General features: G+C 38.9%; 1 protein-coding gene across 4 annotated transcripts in view; it reads right to left on the bottom strand.

Annotated features, from left to right (window-relative positions):
• LOC121080525 (protein Hook homolog 3-like) overlaps positions 1–17,664 on the bottom strand; it is a 159,947-nt gene that overhangs the window by 96,253 nt on the left and 46,030 nt on the right. For 3 of the 4 annotated variants that reach the window (XM_040578593.1, XM_040578594.1, XM_040578595.1), the window contains exon 3: positions 10,815–10,887. In XM_040578593.1, the coding sequence (XP_040434527.1) occupies positions 10,815–10,887 (73 nt within the window). Of the gene's footprint in view, positions 1–10,814; positions 10,888–17,664 lie in introns of those variants that run through there. The other variant, XM_040578596.1, reaches the window with a different exon arrangement.

Here is a 17,664-nt window from a genome sequence, read left to right as displayed (position 1 = left end):
GCCACCAGGTAACCACCAAGCTGGCTCTATCACTCCTCAACAGGACAGGGGTAGAAAATACAATGGAAAAGCTCATGAGTCAAGATAAGGACAGGGAGATCACTCACCGATTACCATCATGGGCAAAACAGACTTGAGCTGGGGAAATTAGTTTATTGCCAATTAATTGTAACAGAGTAGGATAATGAGAAAAAAATAAGAACAAATCTAAACACACGTTCCCCCCACTCCTCCCTTCTTCCCAAGCTCAACTTCACTCCTGACTTGTCTACCTCCTCCTCTGCCTGAGCAGCGCAGGGGGATGGGGAATAGGGAGTTGTAGTGAGGTCATAACTCCTCCTCACACTCTTCCCCTGCTCCAGCGTGGGGTCCCATCCATGAGATACAGTCCTTCACAAACTTCTCCAATGTGGGTCCTTCCCACAGGATGTAGTTCTTTAGGAACTGTTCCAGCATGGGTCCATTCCACAGGGTGCAGTCCTTCACGAATGGACTTCTCCAGCGTGGATCCCCCACGGGGTCACAGGTCCTGCCAGAAAACCTGTTCCTGCATGGTCTCCTCTCCACAGGCCACATGTCCTGCCAGAAGCCTGCTCCTGCATAGGCACTCCACAGGCTGTGTTTTCCTTCAAGGCACATCTACCTGCTCTGGTGTGGGGACCTCCATGGGCTGCAGGGGAAATCTCTACTCCAGCACCTCCTCCCCCTCCCTCTTCACTGACCTTGTATCTACAGGGCTGTTTCTCTCACATATTCTCTCCCTCAGCTGCTGCTGTGCAGCTTTTTTTACCCTTTCTTAAATATGTTATCACAGAGGCACTACCACCATCACTGAATGGCTCAGCTGTGGCCAGCAGCAGGTCCATCTCGGAGCCATCTGGAACTGGCTCTGTCCAACATGGGGACAGCTTCTGGTGTCTTCTCACAGAAGCCACCCCTACAGCACCCCCCTACAGCACCCCCACCCCACCCCGCTACCAAAACCTTGCCATGTAAACCCAATACAGTATAGTAATTGAACAATACTTTTAATAAAACACTGTCCTTGCAGTTATCAGCAAGTAAACCAACTAACTGAATAGAAAGATAACTTACAGTGCAGGGGGAAGGTGGCAGGGGAGGAGGGAGCCATGTATCCATGAGTCTTCCATATTCTCCATACGCAAGAACATTCAATCAAAGTTTACAATTGGGTAGTTTTCTAAATAGTTGTGTCAATGCTGCCAAGATTACTGGTCAAAGGGAAGGTATCAGAGAAGTGCGACAAAAACCCCTGCACATTCTGTCATCACCCATTTTTCATTCTAGGCTGGATTGCTGGATCCTTTATTTGGTTTGTAATACTGACAGCTCATACAAGTGGCTGACTATTACACTATATAGTGTTGGATACAGAGAGCGACTGTCTAGCAACAAAACTATGCCTCAACAAACTATCAGTTACTTGAAATAAACTGCTCTATGAGCAGCAGAACTAACAGAGCTGGTTTGGGGAGGAATGTCACTTGTTTCCCAGCCCACCCACACTGCCTCATCAGTTTCCCTCACTTCTGCTGGCAACCCTATTAGTCAAGACACAGTACATGCTATACATAAGTCCAGAGTTACATGTGACTGGCCTGGCAGCGCATACAATACTAACAGGTCTGTTGGCCAAACCAAAACATGTACAACAGCAGTCCTCCCTACCTTTTTGTCACAAGGCACTTATTTGTGCATATTCTTTATTAAGCCACTGATATTCATAAGCCTGTAAGAACTAAAACATCTCAGAATTCTAAGCCCTTTGTCAAAATGTTACAGATTTGCTAATAAGTTAGAATTAATTGACTTTATTTGATTTTATAAAATCATTTTTAATAGAAATATAGAGGGATAAGAAATATATTTTAATGAAACTTATAGTTGCACAGTAAAAGCTGTTATGAAATCCCTTGTACAGTCCTGTACCAAGGCCAGAAGAATGGGCTACAATCATTGTTTAAAACTTAGGTAACAAATGTGGGGTTTTACAGATTTCTTTGTGTTTGACTAGTCTTCTGTATGTAGAAAGTGTATTGAAATGTCAGAAAATAGGATTAATGGGAACTGGGGAGAGTCGACTGGAACAGCTTGTGGTTACCTGCCAAGAAACCGTGAACTTTAGTAAAAGGTAATTCCGGCAGGGGAAGATCGCAACCACCGACTCATATACCACCTACCCAAATCATACCCCAGACCCATTTCTGGACCTTTCTAACCGTTACTGCGCAGAATCGGATATGGGAGGAGGGTATGTTAATGATTTTCGGGAAGTATTATGATTATGCATGAATACTTAATGAATATGTATGAATAAGTTCTATATATGGTGTCTAATTTTGAGACTTGGTGTGCGTTGATCGTGAGAGGACTCGCTCACGCACCCGGCCGTCAATAAAGAAGTGTCTGCTTATCTGCATCACATTGGTGTCGATAAGTTCTTCATTCCGAGATTTCGGTAACAGTTTTTGGCGACCCAGATGGGACCTCACTGAAGGAGACCGGAGGAATCTGGGACCTGATCGGTTCCAGCCGGCACCGAGGATTTCTCAGGGATACCCATTGATCCCTGATCCGTAAGGCTCTTTGCGACGTTCCCTGGATTTTGGTAAGACACTTCTTTTTTTGTAATTGTAGTAAGTGGGTTAGAGTCCCACTAAAGTAAGTGCACTGGAGGAAGTGGGTTAGAGTCCCACTGTATTTGTCTGCCTGTCAGACGCGGCAAAAGCTGTGCAGGGTTGGACTAAAAGAATCCTAGGGGAAGTGAAAATTTAAGCGTCTGCCCGTAAGACATAAGTGAAAGCTATTGCAGGGTTGGACAACAGTGAAGATAAAAGAACATAGCGGAGATAAAGAACCTATATGCTATAGTGTTCGCTAAGGTAGCACCTTTAACAAGAAGATAGAAGGGTTTTTTTGTGTTACGGAATTGTTTACTTTGGTTGTGTATTGAGGAGAAAATTATGAAGCGTATAATATTGTGTTACATACCTTTGTTTAAAGTAACAATTGTGGAAAAGTGTGAGTGTGGCTGTAAGGGTGAGATGTGCAATTGAGCACGAAAGCGAGTGTGGAGTTCAGATCCGCAGATCGGAGTGACAGATTTGAGTGATTGTGTATTGTACTGTAAAGTGATTATACCATGGCATCTAAGTTAACTCAGTTGTTTAAAAGTAAAAGTATAAGTAATCTTGCTGCAAATGACAAAGTCCCGAAAAAAATCTCAGTTGGGATGTTTGTTAGCACATTGGAGAGATTTACATGATGATTTGCGAAAGAACCAGATGATTGAGTATTGTAATAATTGGTGGCCTCTGTATACATTGGATAATCAGGAAAAGTGGCCCATGAATGGGACACTAAATTATAACACTATTCTGCAGTTAATGCTGTACTGTAAAAGAGAAGGGAAATGGAGTGAAATGCCATATGTGGATTTGTTCTTTTACTTAAGACAGAGAAAAGACTGGCAGGATGAATGCAAGTTAACTGTTGGAGATAATTTGGTGATGGCTATAACTGCTGATAATAAGCAAGTGAAAAAGTGCTGTTCAACTTGTAAGATCGGGAAAGGTTGTTTGAAGAAGAGAATTGTTTCTGAAATTGATGACGGACCAGAATTAGATATATCCCCTCCTAGGAGAGAAAGGAATCAGGGTCAAGAATATAGGGCACGAGGACAGGTGGGGGAACCAGATAGCAGTGGAATAGAAGATGTGGAGGAGAGATTATCCGAGATTGTAATTCATACCCCTGTTTCCCAGAGAACTCGACAGCAGACACAAACAATAGCTCCCCTGTGACAGGGAGTTGGTAACGATGGGCCAGTGTATGTGAAAGTGCCTTTTTCAGTTATGGATTTGATGGCATGGAAATGTTCAGAAGGAGATAGCCAAAGTAATGGTTTTAGATGATTGAAGGGGACCGGAGGGGAACCCAGCTGAGCCTCTGGTTATAATTAAGCTGGGAGAAAAAGAAGTTAAATTTTTAGTGGATACAGGAGCGACATTTTTGGTATTAAATAACTGTAAAGGAAAAATTGGAACAAAAAACAGCCAATATAATAAGAGCAACCGGGAAAGAAGAAAACAGGCCATTCCTGCAACCCCTGGATTTGAAATTTGGAAATAAAATAATTATATATGAATTCTTGTATGTACCAGAATGTCCGATACCCTTGTTAGGAAGGGATTTGTTATCCAAATTAAATGCACAAATTGTTTTTGAGGAAGGAGAATTTTTCTTGAAAATACCTGAGTCAAAAACGAGAGAAATCCTGATGATACAAGAAAAGGTAAAGGACCAGGAAATTCCACTGGAGGTGGATTTGGCAGTGATCCCTACAGTATGGGAAGCAGATAATCCTGGAAAATTGAAACTAACAGAGCCTATCAAAATAGACTTAAAGGAGCAGGGACTGTAAAAATTAAGCAATATCCAATCAAACCAGAAGTTAGACAGGAACTAAAGAAATTGATTGATAAATTTTTGGAGTATAAAATTTTGGAAGAATGTGAATCTGAGTATAATACTCCTATTTTACCAGTCAGAAAACCTTCGGGTGAATATGGGCTGGTGCAAGATTTGAGAGCAGTGAATCAAATAATTAAGGATATTTATCCTGTAGTAGCAAACCCTTATACGCTGTAAACAGCGTTAAAGGAGACTTACCAGTGGTTTACAGTGCTTGATTTGAAAGATGCTTTCTTTTGTATACCTTTGGAAAGGGAAAGCAGAAAACTGTTTGCTTTTGAATGGGAAAATCCACAAACTGGGCAAAAAATGCAGTTAACATGGACAAGATTACCCCAAGGATTTAAAAACAGCCCAACAATTTTTGGAAATCAGCTGGCAAAGGAGCTTGAAATCTGGAAACAGGACAAATCAAGGCCTGGACATTTCCTTTTACAATATGTGGATGACATACTGATTGCTACAGAAGAAAGGTTTACTTGTATACAGGTGACTATTGACCTCTTGAATTTTCTTGGACTAAATGGCTACAAGGTATCCAGGAAGAAAGCCCGAATAGCCTGCCAGACTGTGATATATCTCGGCTTTGAAATTTCAAAAGGGCAGCGACAATTAGAAAAGATCGCAAAGAAACCATTTGCAGTATACCTGAGCCGAAAAATATTCATGAACTCAGAGTGTTTTTGGGAATGACTGGGTGGTGTCGCCTTTGGATTATGAACTATGGGCTAATAGCTAAACCGCTGTACGAGGCCCAAAAGAAATCTCCCTTTGAATGGGGCCCACAACAGCAAAAGGCTTTTGTAGAGTTAAAACATGCCTTAATGTCTGCACCTGCTTTGGGACTTCCAGATTTAACCAAAGATTTTCATTTGTTTGTCCGTGAGAGGCAACACCTTGCACTGGGGGTGTTAACTCAGAAGATAGGAAGCTGGAAAGGACCAGTCAGATACTTCTCCAAACAACTGGACACAGTGAGTAAAGGGTGGCCAAACTGCCTTCGAGCAGTGAGGGGCAACAGTGATGCTCATACAAGAAGCTTGGAAATTGACCTTGGGAAGAACAGTAACAGTCTATGTTCCACACATGGTGATAACTGTCTTAGAACAGAAGGGGGGACACTGGCTGTCTCCGAGCCAAATGATGAAGTACCAGGTGGTATTGACTGAACAGGATGATGTGATTCTAAAAACGACTAATCTGGTAAATCCTGCAGTATTTTCAAGTTCCATACAGGAAGAAGGACAACTGGAACATGACTGCTTGGCTACAATCGAGTATGTTTATTCCAGTTGTGAAGATCTGAAGGATGTACCATTGGAGCGATCAGACTGGGAATTGTATACTGATGGAAGCAGCTTCATGGAACAAGGAGTCCGATACGCAGGATATGAGGTAACAACAGATACTACAGTTATAGAAGCAGGAACATTGGAGAGTACCACGTCAGCTCAGAAAGCGGAATTTATTGCTTTGATTCGAGCCTTAGAATTAAGTAAAGACAAGAAAGTGAATATCTGGACAGATTCAAAATATACCTTTGGGGTAGTGCATGTCCATGGGGCTTTGTGGAAAGAAAGAGGGCTATTGTCCTCTCAAGGATCAAACATTAAACATCAAAAGGAAATTTTACAATTATTGCAAGCAGTTCAGAAACCAGATCAAGTAGCAATCATGCACTGTAAGGCACATGAAATTGGGAACACAAAAATAATAGCTGGGAATAATTTGGCTGATAAAACGGCAAGAAAGGTAGCAAAGAAACAAGCATTACAGATTGCAGTAATTCCTTCTAAAACAGTAACCCTTCCCAGGGAAAAAACAAGATATTCAGAAGAAGATGAAAAAATGGGTCAGTTATTGAATGCTAAGAAAAGCCTAGTTGGATGGTGGTGGATAACTCCTAATGGACAAGTAGTAATTCCACCTCTTCTGATGAGAGAGATAATTCAAACAGGACATCAGGAATGTCAGTGGGGGGCAGAAGCCTTAGTAGCTTCTTTACGGAAACAAGTAGTATCAGTTAAAATATTGGGAATAGCTAAAATGTTAACTGCAAAATGTGAAGTATGTTTGAAAAACAATCCAGGGATTAAGAAAAAAGTTCAAATGGGTAGATTGAAATCTGGTACAGAACCTGGAGATTACTGGCAAGTAGATTTTTCAGAGTTACCTAGACAAAATGGGTACCGGTACATCCTGGTAAGGGTTGATACTTTTACAGGATGGCCAGAAGCCCTTCCCTGTCGCACCACACAAGCAAAAGAAGTAGTGAAGTGGTTATTACAAGAAATAATTCCAAGATTTGGAGTTCCTATTGGAATTTCTTCTGACAGAGGTCCACACTTTGTTGTGGAAGTAGTTCAAAGTATTAGAAAAGTATTGGGTATTAATTGGGATTTACATGTGTCCTGGAGGCCACAATCTAGTGGGAAGGTAGCAAGGATAAATCAGACTTTAAAAAAAAAAGACAAATAAGTAAAATTTGTCAAGAAACTAATCTAAAGTGGTCTCAGGCACTTCCACTGATATTACTACGAATCAGGGTACAGCCAAATAGTCAGTCCTTATGAATTATTATATGGAAAACCATATGAGTCTCCAGAACCAAATCCAAACATACATGTAAAAGGAAAACAAGATGTGTATAACTATTTGCTTTCTCTAGGGAAAACTTTGGCTACAATTCAGAGTGCAATAATTTGGAATAGACCTTTATCCCTGGAGAATTCAGTGCATGATTTCCAACCAGGAGACTATGTCTATGTGAAGACCTGGACCTCCGAAACTCTGCAGGAATGTTGGAGAGGACCTTTTTCAGATACTGTTAACCATTTTTACAGCTATCAAGATTGCAGAATCAGATGCTTGGATACATTATACTCAGGTGAAGAAAGTACCTACTCCATGGAAGATTGTTAACCGTGACTCAGAGACTTTAAAACTGACACTGAAACATGTCTAATTTTTTTATATCAGGTTTTGATTATTCTTTGGATTTTATTTTGGTCGGTAGTGTTGGAAGGATCATGGACTGACTTGGTGGACAGGAACAAAAGACAATTAGAAACAGAACAAGTGATTAACATTCCCAAAAAAATGTTTGAGGAAAATTTGATGTTGGGATTGATTAAAGGATTTGCCAATTTGCAAAATATTACGCAGATTACTGTTTGTTTACCAATACCAAGGGCAGTAGGTGAATCTATTCCATGGGGAATTTTAACTATGAATCTGACCAATCTGGAACATAAAAATGAAACCCCTTATTGTGAACAAAGGTCAGTAACTCAATGGTATGAACAAGTAAAGGTTATCAGAAAACAGTGGAAGTCGCCAGGTAAAGAAACAGATTGTAAAAAACTATTGAATTATGATTTTATAACAGGATCCTGACCTAGTGCCATAGCTTGAGTTCTTCCTTGGGTTCCAAATCCCCAGTTAGGATGGTGTTCTTATGATGAACAACTTAAAACCAATGTAAGCAAAAGTATCATGAAATGGAAGTGTAACAAAACTGGCCAAGGTACGCAATTAGTAGAACAATGGGACTCTATATGGTCCATGTCCATATTTTCCCAATTTCAGTACATGGCCAGAACTCCTTGGTGTTTTCTTTGGGATGGAAAAGTTTTTGCAGTTTTACCCTCAGTCAATGATAAAACAACTTCATTGAGAGAGAAGGAGAATAAAATAGTGTCATGGTGGAAAAGTGTATGATTGCAGCAATGCAGACTTAATAATTCAAAGAATTCCTCCTTTGGCCGCTGCTTTAAAATATGGTTGTTTTTGCCAAGGTCCTAAGAATACTCTCAATTTAACTAGTGCCTTTACACCCAGAAGAGTAACTCTGTTTAGTTGCAGAAAATCTACTATTCAAAGTCCAGGACATCTAATTTGGGCATTAAGTGATGGAACCTGAACAACTCATTTACCATTAGATGGTAACGTGAAACAAATTACTTTAGGCATGCCAACATTGTGCCCGATTTGGAAAAAAACACCATTTAAAGGACCCTTGGAAAATTTGAAATTAAAACGAACCAAGAGGTCTGAAACAGATGATGATACTTGGAACGAACCATCAACAGGAGTAAAAATTGGCTGGATTCTTGCATCACTTTTGAATCCTATAGCATCATATAGAAATAGAGAATGGCTTTATCAGTTAACAGGTCAAGTAGGAAAGTTAGCAAACATCACCAAGAAAGGGTTTAAGGAATTGAACATACAGTTACAGGCGACTTCCAAGATGACCTTACAAAACAGAATGGCATTAGATATGCTTCTACTTAAAGAGTATGGGGTATGTGGATATCTCAAGGATAGACTAGACCACTGTTGCATTCACATTCCAAATGTCACTCAAGATGTGGAACATGATCTGGACCTATTAGGTAAAATTGAAAAGGAAACAGAATCAATTTGAGAAGATATGTCAGAAGACTGGCTGGGGAAAATTTTTAGCAAATTAGGATGGAATCTAAGCTCTTGGATACAGTCCATAATCAAAACTTTGTTTCTGTTACTAATTGTCTTTCTGATGATCATGCTAGTATATGCTTGTTTGAAGAAACAGTTTATCAATAGAATTGCAGTCAACTGCATGACCATGAGAGAAGTACCAACTATTCCACCAAGGTATAGTCGACCACCAAGATATGCTGAAACAAATGTTATGTAAATAATGTGAAAGTATAGAAATAATAATTTTCAACACTTTCAAAAGGGGGAAATGTTACAGATTTGCTAATAAGTTAGAATTAATTGACTTTATTTGATTTTATAAAATCATTTTTAATAGAAATATAGAGGGATAAGAAATATATTTTAATGAAACTTATAGTTGCACAGTAAAAGCTGTTATGAAATCCCTTGTACAGTCCTGTACCAAGGCCAGAAGAATGGGCTACAATCATTGTTTAAAACTTAGGTAACAAATGTGGGGTTTTACAGATTTCTTTGTGTTTGACTAGTCTTCTGTATGTAGAAAGTGTATTGAAATGTCAGAAAATAGGATTAATGGGAACTGGGGAGAGTCGACTGGAACAGCTTGTGGTTACCTGCCAAGAAACCGTGAACTTTAGTAAAAGGTAATTCCGGCAGGGGAAGATCGCAACCACCGACTCATATACCACCTACCCAAATCATACCCCAGACCCATTTCTGGACCTTTCTAACCGTTACTGCGCAGAATCGGATATGGGAGGAGGGTATGTTAATGATTTTCGGGAAGTATTATGATTATGCATGAATACTTAATGAATATGTATGAATAAGTTCTATATATGGTGTCTAATTTTGAGACTTGGTGTGCGTTGATCGTGAGAGGACTCGCTCACACACCCGGCCGTCAATAAAGAAGTGTCTGCTTATCTGCATCACATTGGTGTCGATAAGTTCTTCATTCCGAGATTTCGGTAACAAAATAGCTGAAACAGGTTCAGAAAGGCTTTTGCACACCAGAACAAGGTGAGTTTATGGGACACATGAACTGACAGACAAACCATGCCAGTGTTGTTTCCCCAGGAAACTATGTTGGAAATGGCATTTTAGGAAGTCACATATATCCTGATTTTCCCATCAAATGTGGCCAGTATACATTTGAATTTACTTTTTACCTAAAGCTACACTGACATATAAATGGCTGTGTTCTTTCAGGTTTTAAGCCCAAATGCTCCTGAATTACACCAGTGAAATTTCTACTGCCCTGAAGGTTCGCATAAGAAAGGATCAAGAAAAAGTACTAGCATACCAGGTGATAGAAATGATCCAGCAAATACAGTGTTGCTAACATATATACTGATTATACACAAAACAGAAGAGCATCACTTTTTACTCTATATTTACTCAATAATTTTGCAGAGCTGTCAAAGTAAAAAGAAACATAATTTTATTTTTTATGGAAATAAATTACTTATTACTTTGCTATTTTTATACAGTCATTTCTCAGAGCACAAACTTTGTTTGAAAGGGTAATTATTTTCACACTTTCTAATAAAAAGAGTAAATCCCTTTATTCACACTTCTCAGTTGCTCAAATGTTAATTTAAACATACAATCTATTTTAAGATTTATTTTTCATCATTTATTTTTCAGCTGATGAAACATTTACAAACTCAACTTTTGTTTGTTTTTTTTCTTCATTAAAGTACAGGGTAATAATAATAATGTAACAAATAACTAAAATCATCTTATATTCAATATACTCTATTATAAAGCAAAACAGTAATTTAAAAATACATTGCTATTTAAGCACAAACAATATTGTACTAAGAACTGATAAACAGATTTGCAGGCAAGCAAAACAAACCAAATACCTTTAGCCTCCAATTATCTCCTACTTCTGTTTTGATTCTGTTTAACCAGTTTTCATCAAAGTAAGTCGGATCTCTGAAAATACATAAAAAGTTAGAACATTTGTTAAGAACACAAATTTCAAGTACTGATACCTTAGTCAGTGACTCAACATTTATTTCAGGCAGATTTAAGTGACTACCTATATAGATACGGTCAGTATACAAAAGTTCAGAATCTGCTATTATTCATTTATCTAAGTATTTACACCCTATTCATATCCCAGCTTTATCTTCATGCTATGGGTAGGTTAATACTTTTGAGGAAACTGCAACACTTAGAAAGCATCTTGCAAATTTCTTCCATGTCTCCAAGTCAAAAGTGTTCCTTTCTTAATGTTATAGATTATAAGTTAATGCTGGGGCTTAAACTCTCAGGGTAAACTACCATGTTTTCAACACTTGAAAAAATTAGCAAAATTAAGGTGCGTTTTTTCCCCACACATCAAGAATTGCCATTGCTAGATGCTAGCTGCAACACTCAAACAGGAAAGCTTGAGAGTGAACAAAAATATTCTGCCTTCATACACTCAAAAATATTAAAAGCAGCACTAGAATTAAGTATTTGCTACTGAGAACATACTTATCTGATATACTTTCTATCAAACATCACAGTTTTTTCCAAATATTTCTTCATAGCAATTCTTCACAAAAAGATTTGCCATTAGCTTTCTTTAAAGGATTTTCCATCTTCTGCACTCTGATGAAGCAATCAAGATAGACATAGAAAAAGAGAATACCTATTGCTTGTATAGCATTCTACTATTTCTATAAATTTCCTTCCTCTCTTGCATATCTTCTGTGAGCTACTTATTCATGACAACTAACACTCCCTCCCTCTTGCCCCCCAATTCAGAGACAAGATAACAAGGGTAACATTTCCTAATGCTCACTGAAATAATATTTTCCATTCCACATACAACACAGATTTAGGACAGTGTTATGATCAGAAGTAAAGAGAGATAAGGAATGAAAAATAAGTGGTATTAAAGCAATATGCCAACATAAGGAAAGACTCATATTTCAGACAAAGAATAGTCACTACGGTCCAAAAAAAGAATGACAGTTTTTGAAAGGGTAAGGCTCCTGAGAGTTAATGTAGTAGTCAATCTCCAGACTTCAGTTTCACAAAAAGCAATCCTAACTTCTGGACTTCAACTATCACATGTTGCTGCCAAACACTATTCAATTTACTGCTGTATTCTCCAGAGACACCAAGTAGACATAATTATCTGTGCTTCACTGGCAAAGAAGACCAAGAGGACTTCCTTAGTGACCTCATCTTATCATTCTTAAAGGCCATGGTAGGTCACAAACATTTTCAGCTGCTTCAAGGCTGCAATGCCATGATTATATCAATTATTGGTCTTATATTTTCATAGTTAAAAAAAAAAAAAGCCTACTCTGAAAAGCAAGATGGAAAACAAGATGGAAACACCCACACAGAGACATTTGCTTGGAGGAATTCGATGACTAACACTGCATATGCAATATTCAACAAGGCAGGCATCAGTTGAGGAAAACCCACAAAATTTAGGGTTCAGCACCAATTCAGTTCACCCTTGGAGTCCTATATTTCAACAGTGATTAAAAAAGCTTTTCTTAGCTACAGCAGCAATGACTGGTACAGAGATCATCACTCTACCTTCACTTTTTTCTTGACACAAGTCATGGATTCCCTATACTTTTATTTAGCTCTCTGGACATTCATTTTTGGAAGGCTCTTTGAAATGCAATTAAGTTAAATGCAAGTGTCCCATCTGGTCTTCATGAAGGATAGAAGAACTAACAGCTGATGAACAATCCATTCAAAGAAATTCACACATAACAACAGTCAGAAAAGTGCCAACAACAATTCTCTTTACAGTACTTCAATGCCAAATTAAATAATAGCTAGAAACATCTAGAGAAAGTATGATACCAGCAAATCTCTGAGAGTTGTAAGAGTGTAATCACCAAGTGAGTCTAAAAAATCATACTTTCTTCTGCTGTTAGAAAGTAACCTCAGTATTGTTCCTAACGCAAGTGTCAAAATTTCTGTTCTCTTCTCAAAAGTTCTAAAGTTTAGATCATGAGAATTAACATCGACAACAATGCTTTTTCTTTATAATCAAACCAAGGGACTAAATCAGTGATCAAAAACTTAGCATAGAAGCATTAAAAAATGGTTTATTTGGCATAATTGGTAGGGTTTGGGTAGCAGGGGACTGCAGGGGTGCTCTGTATGGAAAGAAGCCATGAACATGTTGTAAGACTCCATTACTGTTCAGACCACACCTCCCACAAACAGACCGATGGCTAGCCAGTCTCTGAGCAACAGCTACTTGGGAAAGACCAACTCCCCATTTTTTATTGCTGAGCATAATGTTATATGGCATGGAATATCTCTTTGGTCAGTTCAGGTCAGCTGTCCCAGCTGTGTCCCCTCCCCACCTCTTGCTCACCTCCAGCCTACTCGCTGGGCTGGGGCATAGTGGGAAAAAGAGAAAGTCTTGACACTGTGCAAACACTGTTTGGCAATATCCAAAACATTGGTGTGTTATCAACACTTTTAGTCACAAATCCAAAGCACAGCACCATATGGGCTGCTATGAAGAAAGTTAACTCCATTCCAGCCAGTCCCAGTACAATGATGATGAAATTCCTGATGCACTGAAAAGTCATCAGAAATCTCTTTCCCTCCTCAATACAATTAATGTTATTAGCCTCAATGAACACACATTGGTGGAGGTCCTTAAATTGGAGGCAGCTGTACTCACACACACCCCCATCACCCAAAACTTCAGGAAACATCATTTACAGAAGTAGTAGTTTGCCTTTCTCAGTTGAATAAGAGAAACAAATTTTAAGTGGATTTTGACTCCAGTGTCCATTTAAATTTGTCTTTAAGATCCACTTGCTGAAGGATTAGAAGAGTGAGGTGAAAAAACTCTCAGTTCTTCGTTGAAGATGACACCTGTAAGTCACAGACTACATGCTTATGATCCAGGCTCCATTCCCTTCTTTATAGTAATCTACTATTTTTAGGCCTAATTTATTCTTCACTATTAAACTTTAATGCATGACTTCTGAATAACTTCTAACATGCACCTGCCTTGCTATTATACATTTCTACTTATGTGTCGACTTTATTCTACTTAGTGCTCCTTCTGGGGATAGGGAAGGAACCAGTGCTGCTGATGCAGAAGACTCACTACTCTTCTATTCCAACTACTTTTATTTGTCTGAACACTCCTACCTACCTTACTTAAATAAGTATCCTTTCTGTAGTACCTGTTTGAATTGAAGTAGTAAAATGGAGAACTTGACTAGTTTCAAATTTGTTTTTCAAATTGTTAAAAGCAATGAATGCTTTATCTTTGTATTCTCTACAATAGCTTTGTCTATTGGCTCCCTATCAGTTTTTTTTAAACAAACTATTTAGATGAAACATAGTGACCACATCCATGTGCCCACCTTTCACATTCAGAGACACAGCTGTCTATTGTGTTTGCTACCCTTAATGGCTACATCAAGGATCCACTGAAGGTATACACTACTACTATAAGAAGAGAAGCAATCATATTCTTCCTTAGAAATCATGCATGCCTTATCATTGTTTTAGAATTCTAAGATCAACTTGTTGCTGCAATTCCTTTGCTCCAAAGCTTTTCTCAATAGAAATACAGTCCAGGTTATTGTTAAATCCATGTATGAGAATCAATATCTTCATAACACAAGCATGCAAAGTGATGAAACTGGATAAGAGTTGACATGAGTTAAAATTGCTAAAGAGTAATTTTGTTAGACTCAAATTATTGCATGAGACAGCAGAAGACTTACAATTGCTTAGCTGATCTTAAAACTTCTCTGGATACACTGACAAAGTCAAGCTAACATTCAGTATCAATGTGACAATTGCTGAGGGAAAAATAAAATTCAAGTACTGCTATAGAAACATAATATTCACATGGTACATACTTTTCTTTTTAAGAAATCACTTGACATCACAGTTGAAAGCAGTATCTCAGAGTAGATTTCCTTGCTTACTGGGGGGGTGGGGTTGGGGCACAGCATCCCAAGTCACCAGTAATAAGTTAAAAGTTAAAAATACTATCAGTAAGATTATTGAGTGTGGATAACTGGCTAGCTGAAAAAGGTCTCATAGACATAGTCCAGCTGGCTGGACAAAAATGCACATCGCTCTCAGCTTATCTGAAGTAAAGCAAAAGTTACACAATAACAGGAAGATTGCGGTGAGAAAAGAATGTTGCAGGAGGGAACAGATAACTACAGAAGAGAAACTAGGGGGAGGCTTGATATTTAGGCAACTAACCAATAATGAGCTTAACTTTTGTAAGATGTATGAGCTAATTATAACAAGGCATAAAAGGTGACTGTAAGGGACAATAAACGAAGTCTGCTGATCACTCATATTGAGTGACTGTGTCTTCCCTCCGTCGCGACAAATGGCGCCCAAACAGGGACCCTAGAGAGGGCTGAACCTGCGAGCCACGGTTCGACGGAGATTCGGGTACCGGTCCTGAAAGCAGCGCAGGAGGCGGCAGGGCACAGTCCCCGCGCCCGGGAGCACCTACAGAGGGTCCCGCCGGCCACGCGTCGCCGAAGTCTCGCAAAGGCTGCAACAGCGCTGACGACGGTATGGAGAGACAAGCGACGTGCGATTTGCTCAAATGCTTTTTAGAAAAGCGGAGCGTTCGGGACATAGATTGTAACAAGGCATTACCCGGGTTATTAGCGTATGGGATAGCATCCGGGTCCCCCGCGGCAGCGGCGAGCGGCGGCGCGGCCCGGCAGGCCCCTTCCCGGCCGCGGTTTCTCTCCAAGGCGGCACCGCCCCCCCCCCCCTCCGATCGGCGCCATGGCGATGCAAGCGGCCAAGCGAGCTAACATCTGGCTGCCCCCAGAGGTCAATCGGATCCTTTATATTCGGAACCTGCCGTATAAAATCACAGCGGAGGAAATGTATGATATCTTTGGGAAATATGGACCTATTCGACAAATCAGAGTTGGAAACACTCCTGAAACAAGAGGAACAGCTTAAGCTTCTCAAGGAAAAATACGGAATTGATTACAAACCCACCAAAAAAAGTGCTTCAGATGTCCCCTACAAGAAATGGGTTTCTGCCTTGAACTAGCAAACATCTCTGTGCTTGAAGAGAAGCCTTTTTGCCTTGATGGAGATAATTTATTCTGTATTCTGTATTTATGCTGTATTCTGAATGTGGAAATTGGGTGGGACTAGGAGGCTGGCTTAAAGGCATTTTGCAAATGGGATTATTATTTTTGATCATTATTGTAATAATAGTTTTTTGATCAAAACCAGCCAAAATTATTTGTAAGCATTAGGCATATCTGAAGAGAATGCCTTTATTTGAATCGGCAGTTAAGGTGTAGTTTAGTCTGATGCTGTGGTTTTATCTGCTCCTGGTGAATTTTTGAAGTGATGAAATCAGAGATACAAGGTATACTAAGAGTTACAAGGTAATAAGGTAATAATCTAAGTAAGGGTGCTGTCTTTTATATCTACAAGTGCAATATGCTTTTATGTAGCAGAGAGAAACTTTAACAATAATGTTGCTTGAGCGAGATGTGCATGTGACAACTTGGGAAAAGGGATATCACAACTGGAGTGCAACAGTGTTTCTACATCTGGCAGAGTGAAATCTTTCAAGACCTGAGTCTAAAATTCATTGTTAGTATTCAGAAAACCCATCTTAAGCCTCTTTTGCTTACATAGTGTTATGGAAGTCAACTGCTATTGTAGAGAATTAATGATTTTTTAATACATATTAACAAATACTACAATTTTAACTTGAGGCAGTTGAGTGAGAAATACTCACGTGTAGCATTTGAGGGAATGTCAGCATAAATCGCACTTACAGTAAGACTGCATTTTTAATTACTGTACTCGTTAAGATTCCATGATGCCATAAGGCTAAGGCCTTTTATCACAGATTGGTTCTGAACTAAAAGGTGTGTGCACATGTAGATATGCACATTTGTGTTATTTTCCTTAATTGGCCACAAAATAATATAATTAGGTTGGGGACTAGATCTTGGGAATTTGTCTATTATACTTCTGTTTGTTAAGGAACGTGCATAACACACAGCACCCATGTAGGCTTGGCTTGTGGCATAGCTGTCAAATTTAGCATAGACATTCAGACAGATAAGCAACGTACTCTTCTTGTGTGTATCACCTACAAGCCATTATGGCTTAGTGTGTAAATCTGTATGTAACTATTGAAAAATCCACTTATGAATGTATATAGCTTAGAACTAATTTTTTCCCTTTGTTAATTCTTTGATATCAGTGAGGTATTCTTCAGAAAATGTATGGACTGGTTGGTTGCATAAGGGCAGTTGTTATTTGGACAGAAAATTGTTAATGGCCAGGGATTTTCCACTAAAATATTTGCAAATATTCCTAGTCAAACATCAGTTTGGTTTCTTTTTGGGTTTTGAGCTTGCATTAGTCCATGTTCAGAACTTTAAAATTACCTTTGAATTTTTTAAACTTTTTATATCACTGGAACAGAAAGAGCATCTAAATTAAAGCTTCAAGCTAACTTTATTTTTCAAGTATTTCAGGAATTATACTTCTGAACTGAGATTTTATAAGTTGGCTGTGTATTTTCCTGTGTTAAAACGCTGTTATTGAAAATGGTCAACCAAGCCTATGTCGCCCAAAATAAAAACGGGGGAATTGTGGATAACTGGCTAGCTGAAAAGGGTCACATAGACATAGTCCAGCTGGCTGGACAAAAATGCACATCGCTCTCAGATTATCTGAAGTAAAGCAAAATACACT

Source organism: Falco naumanni, chromosome W (genome assembly GCF_017639655.2).
Source record: "Falco naumanni isolate bFalNau1 chromosome W, bFalNau1.pat, whole genome shotgun sequence".
NCBI lineage: Eukaryota > Metazoa > Chordata > Aves > Falconiformes > Falconidae > Falco > Falco naumanni.
The sequence above is the reverse complement of the archived record's forward strand: the minus strand, read 5'-3'. Positions and strand labels throughout refer to the sequence as shown.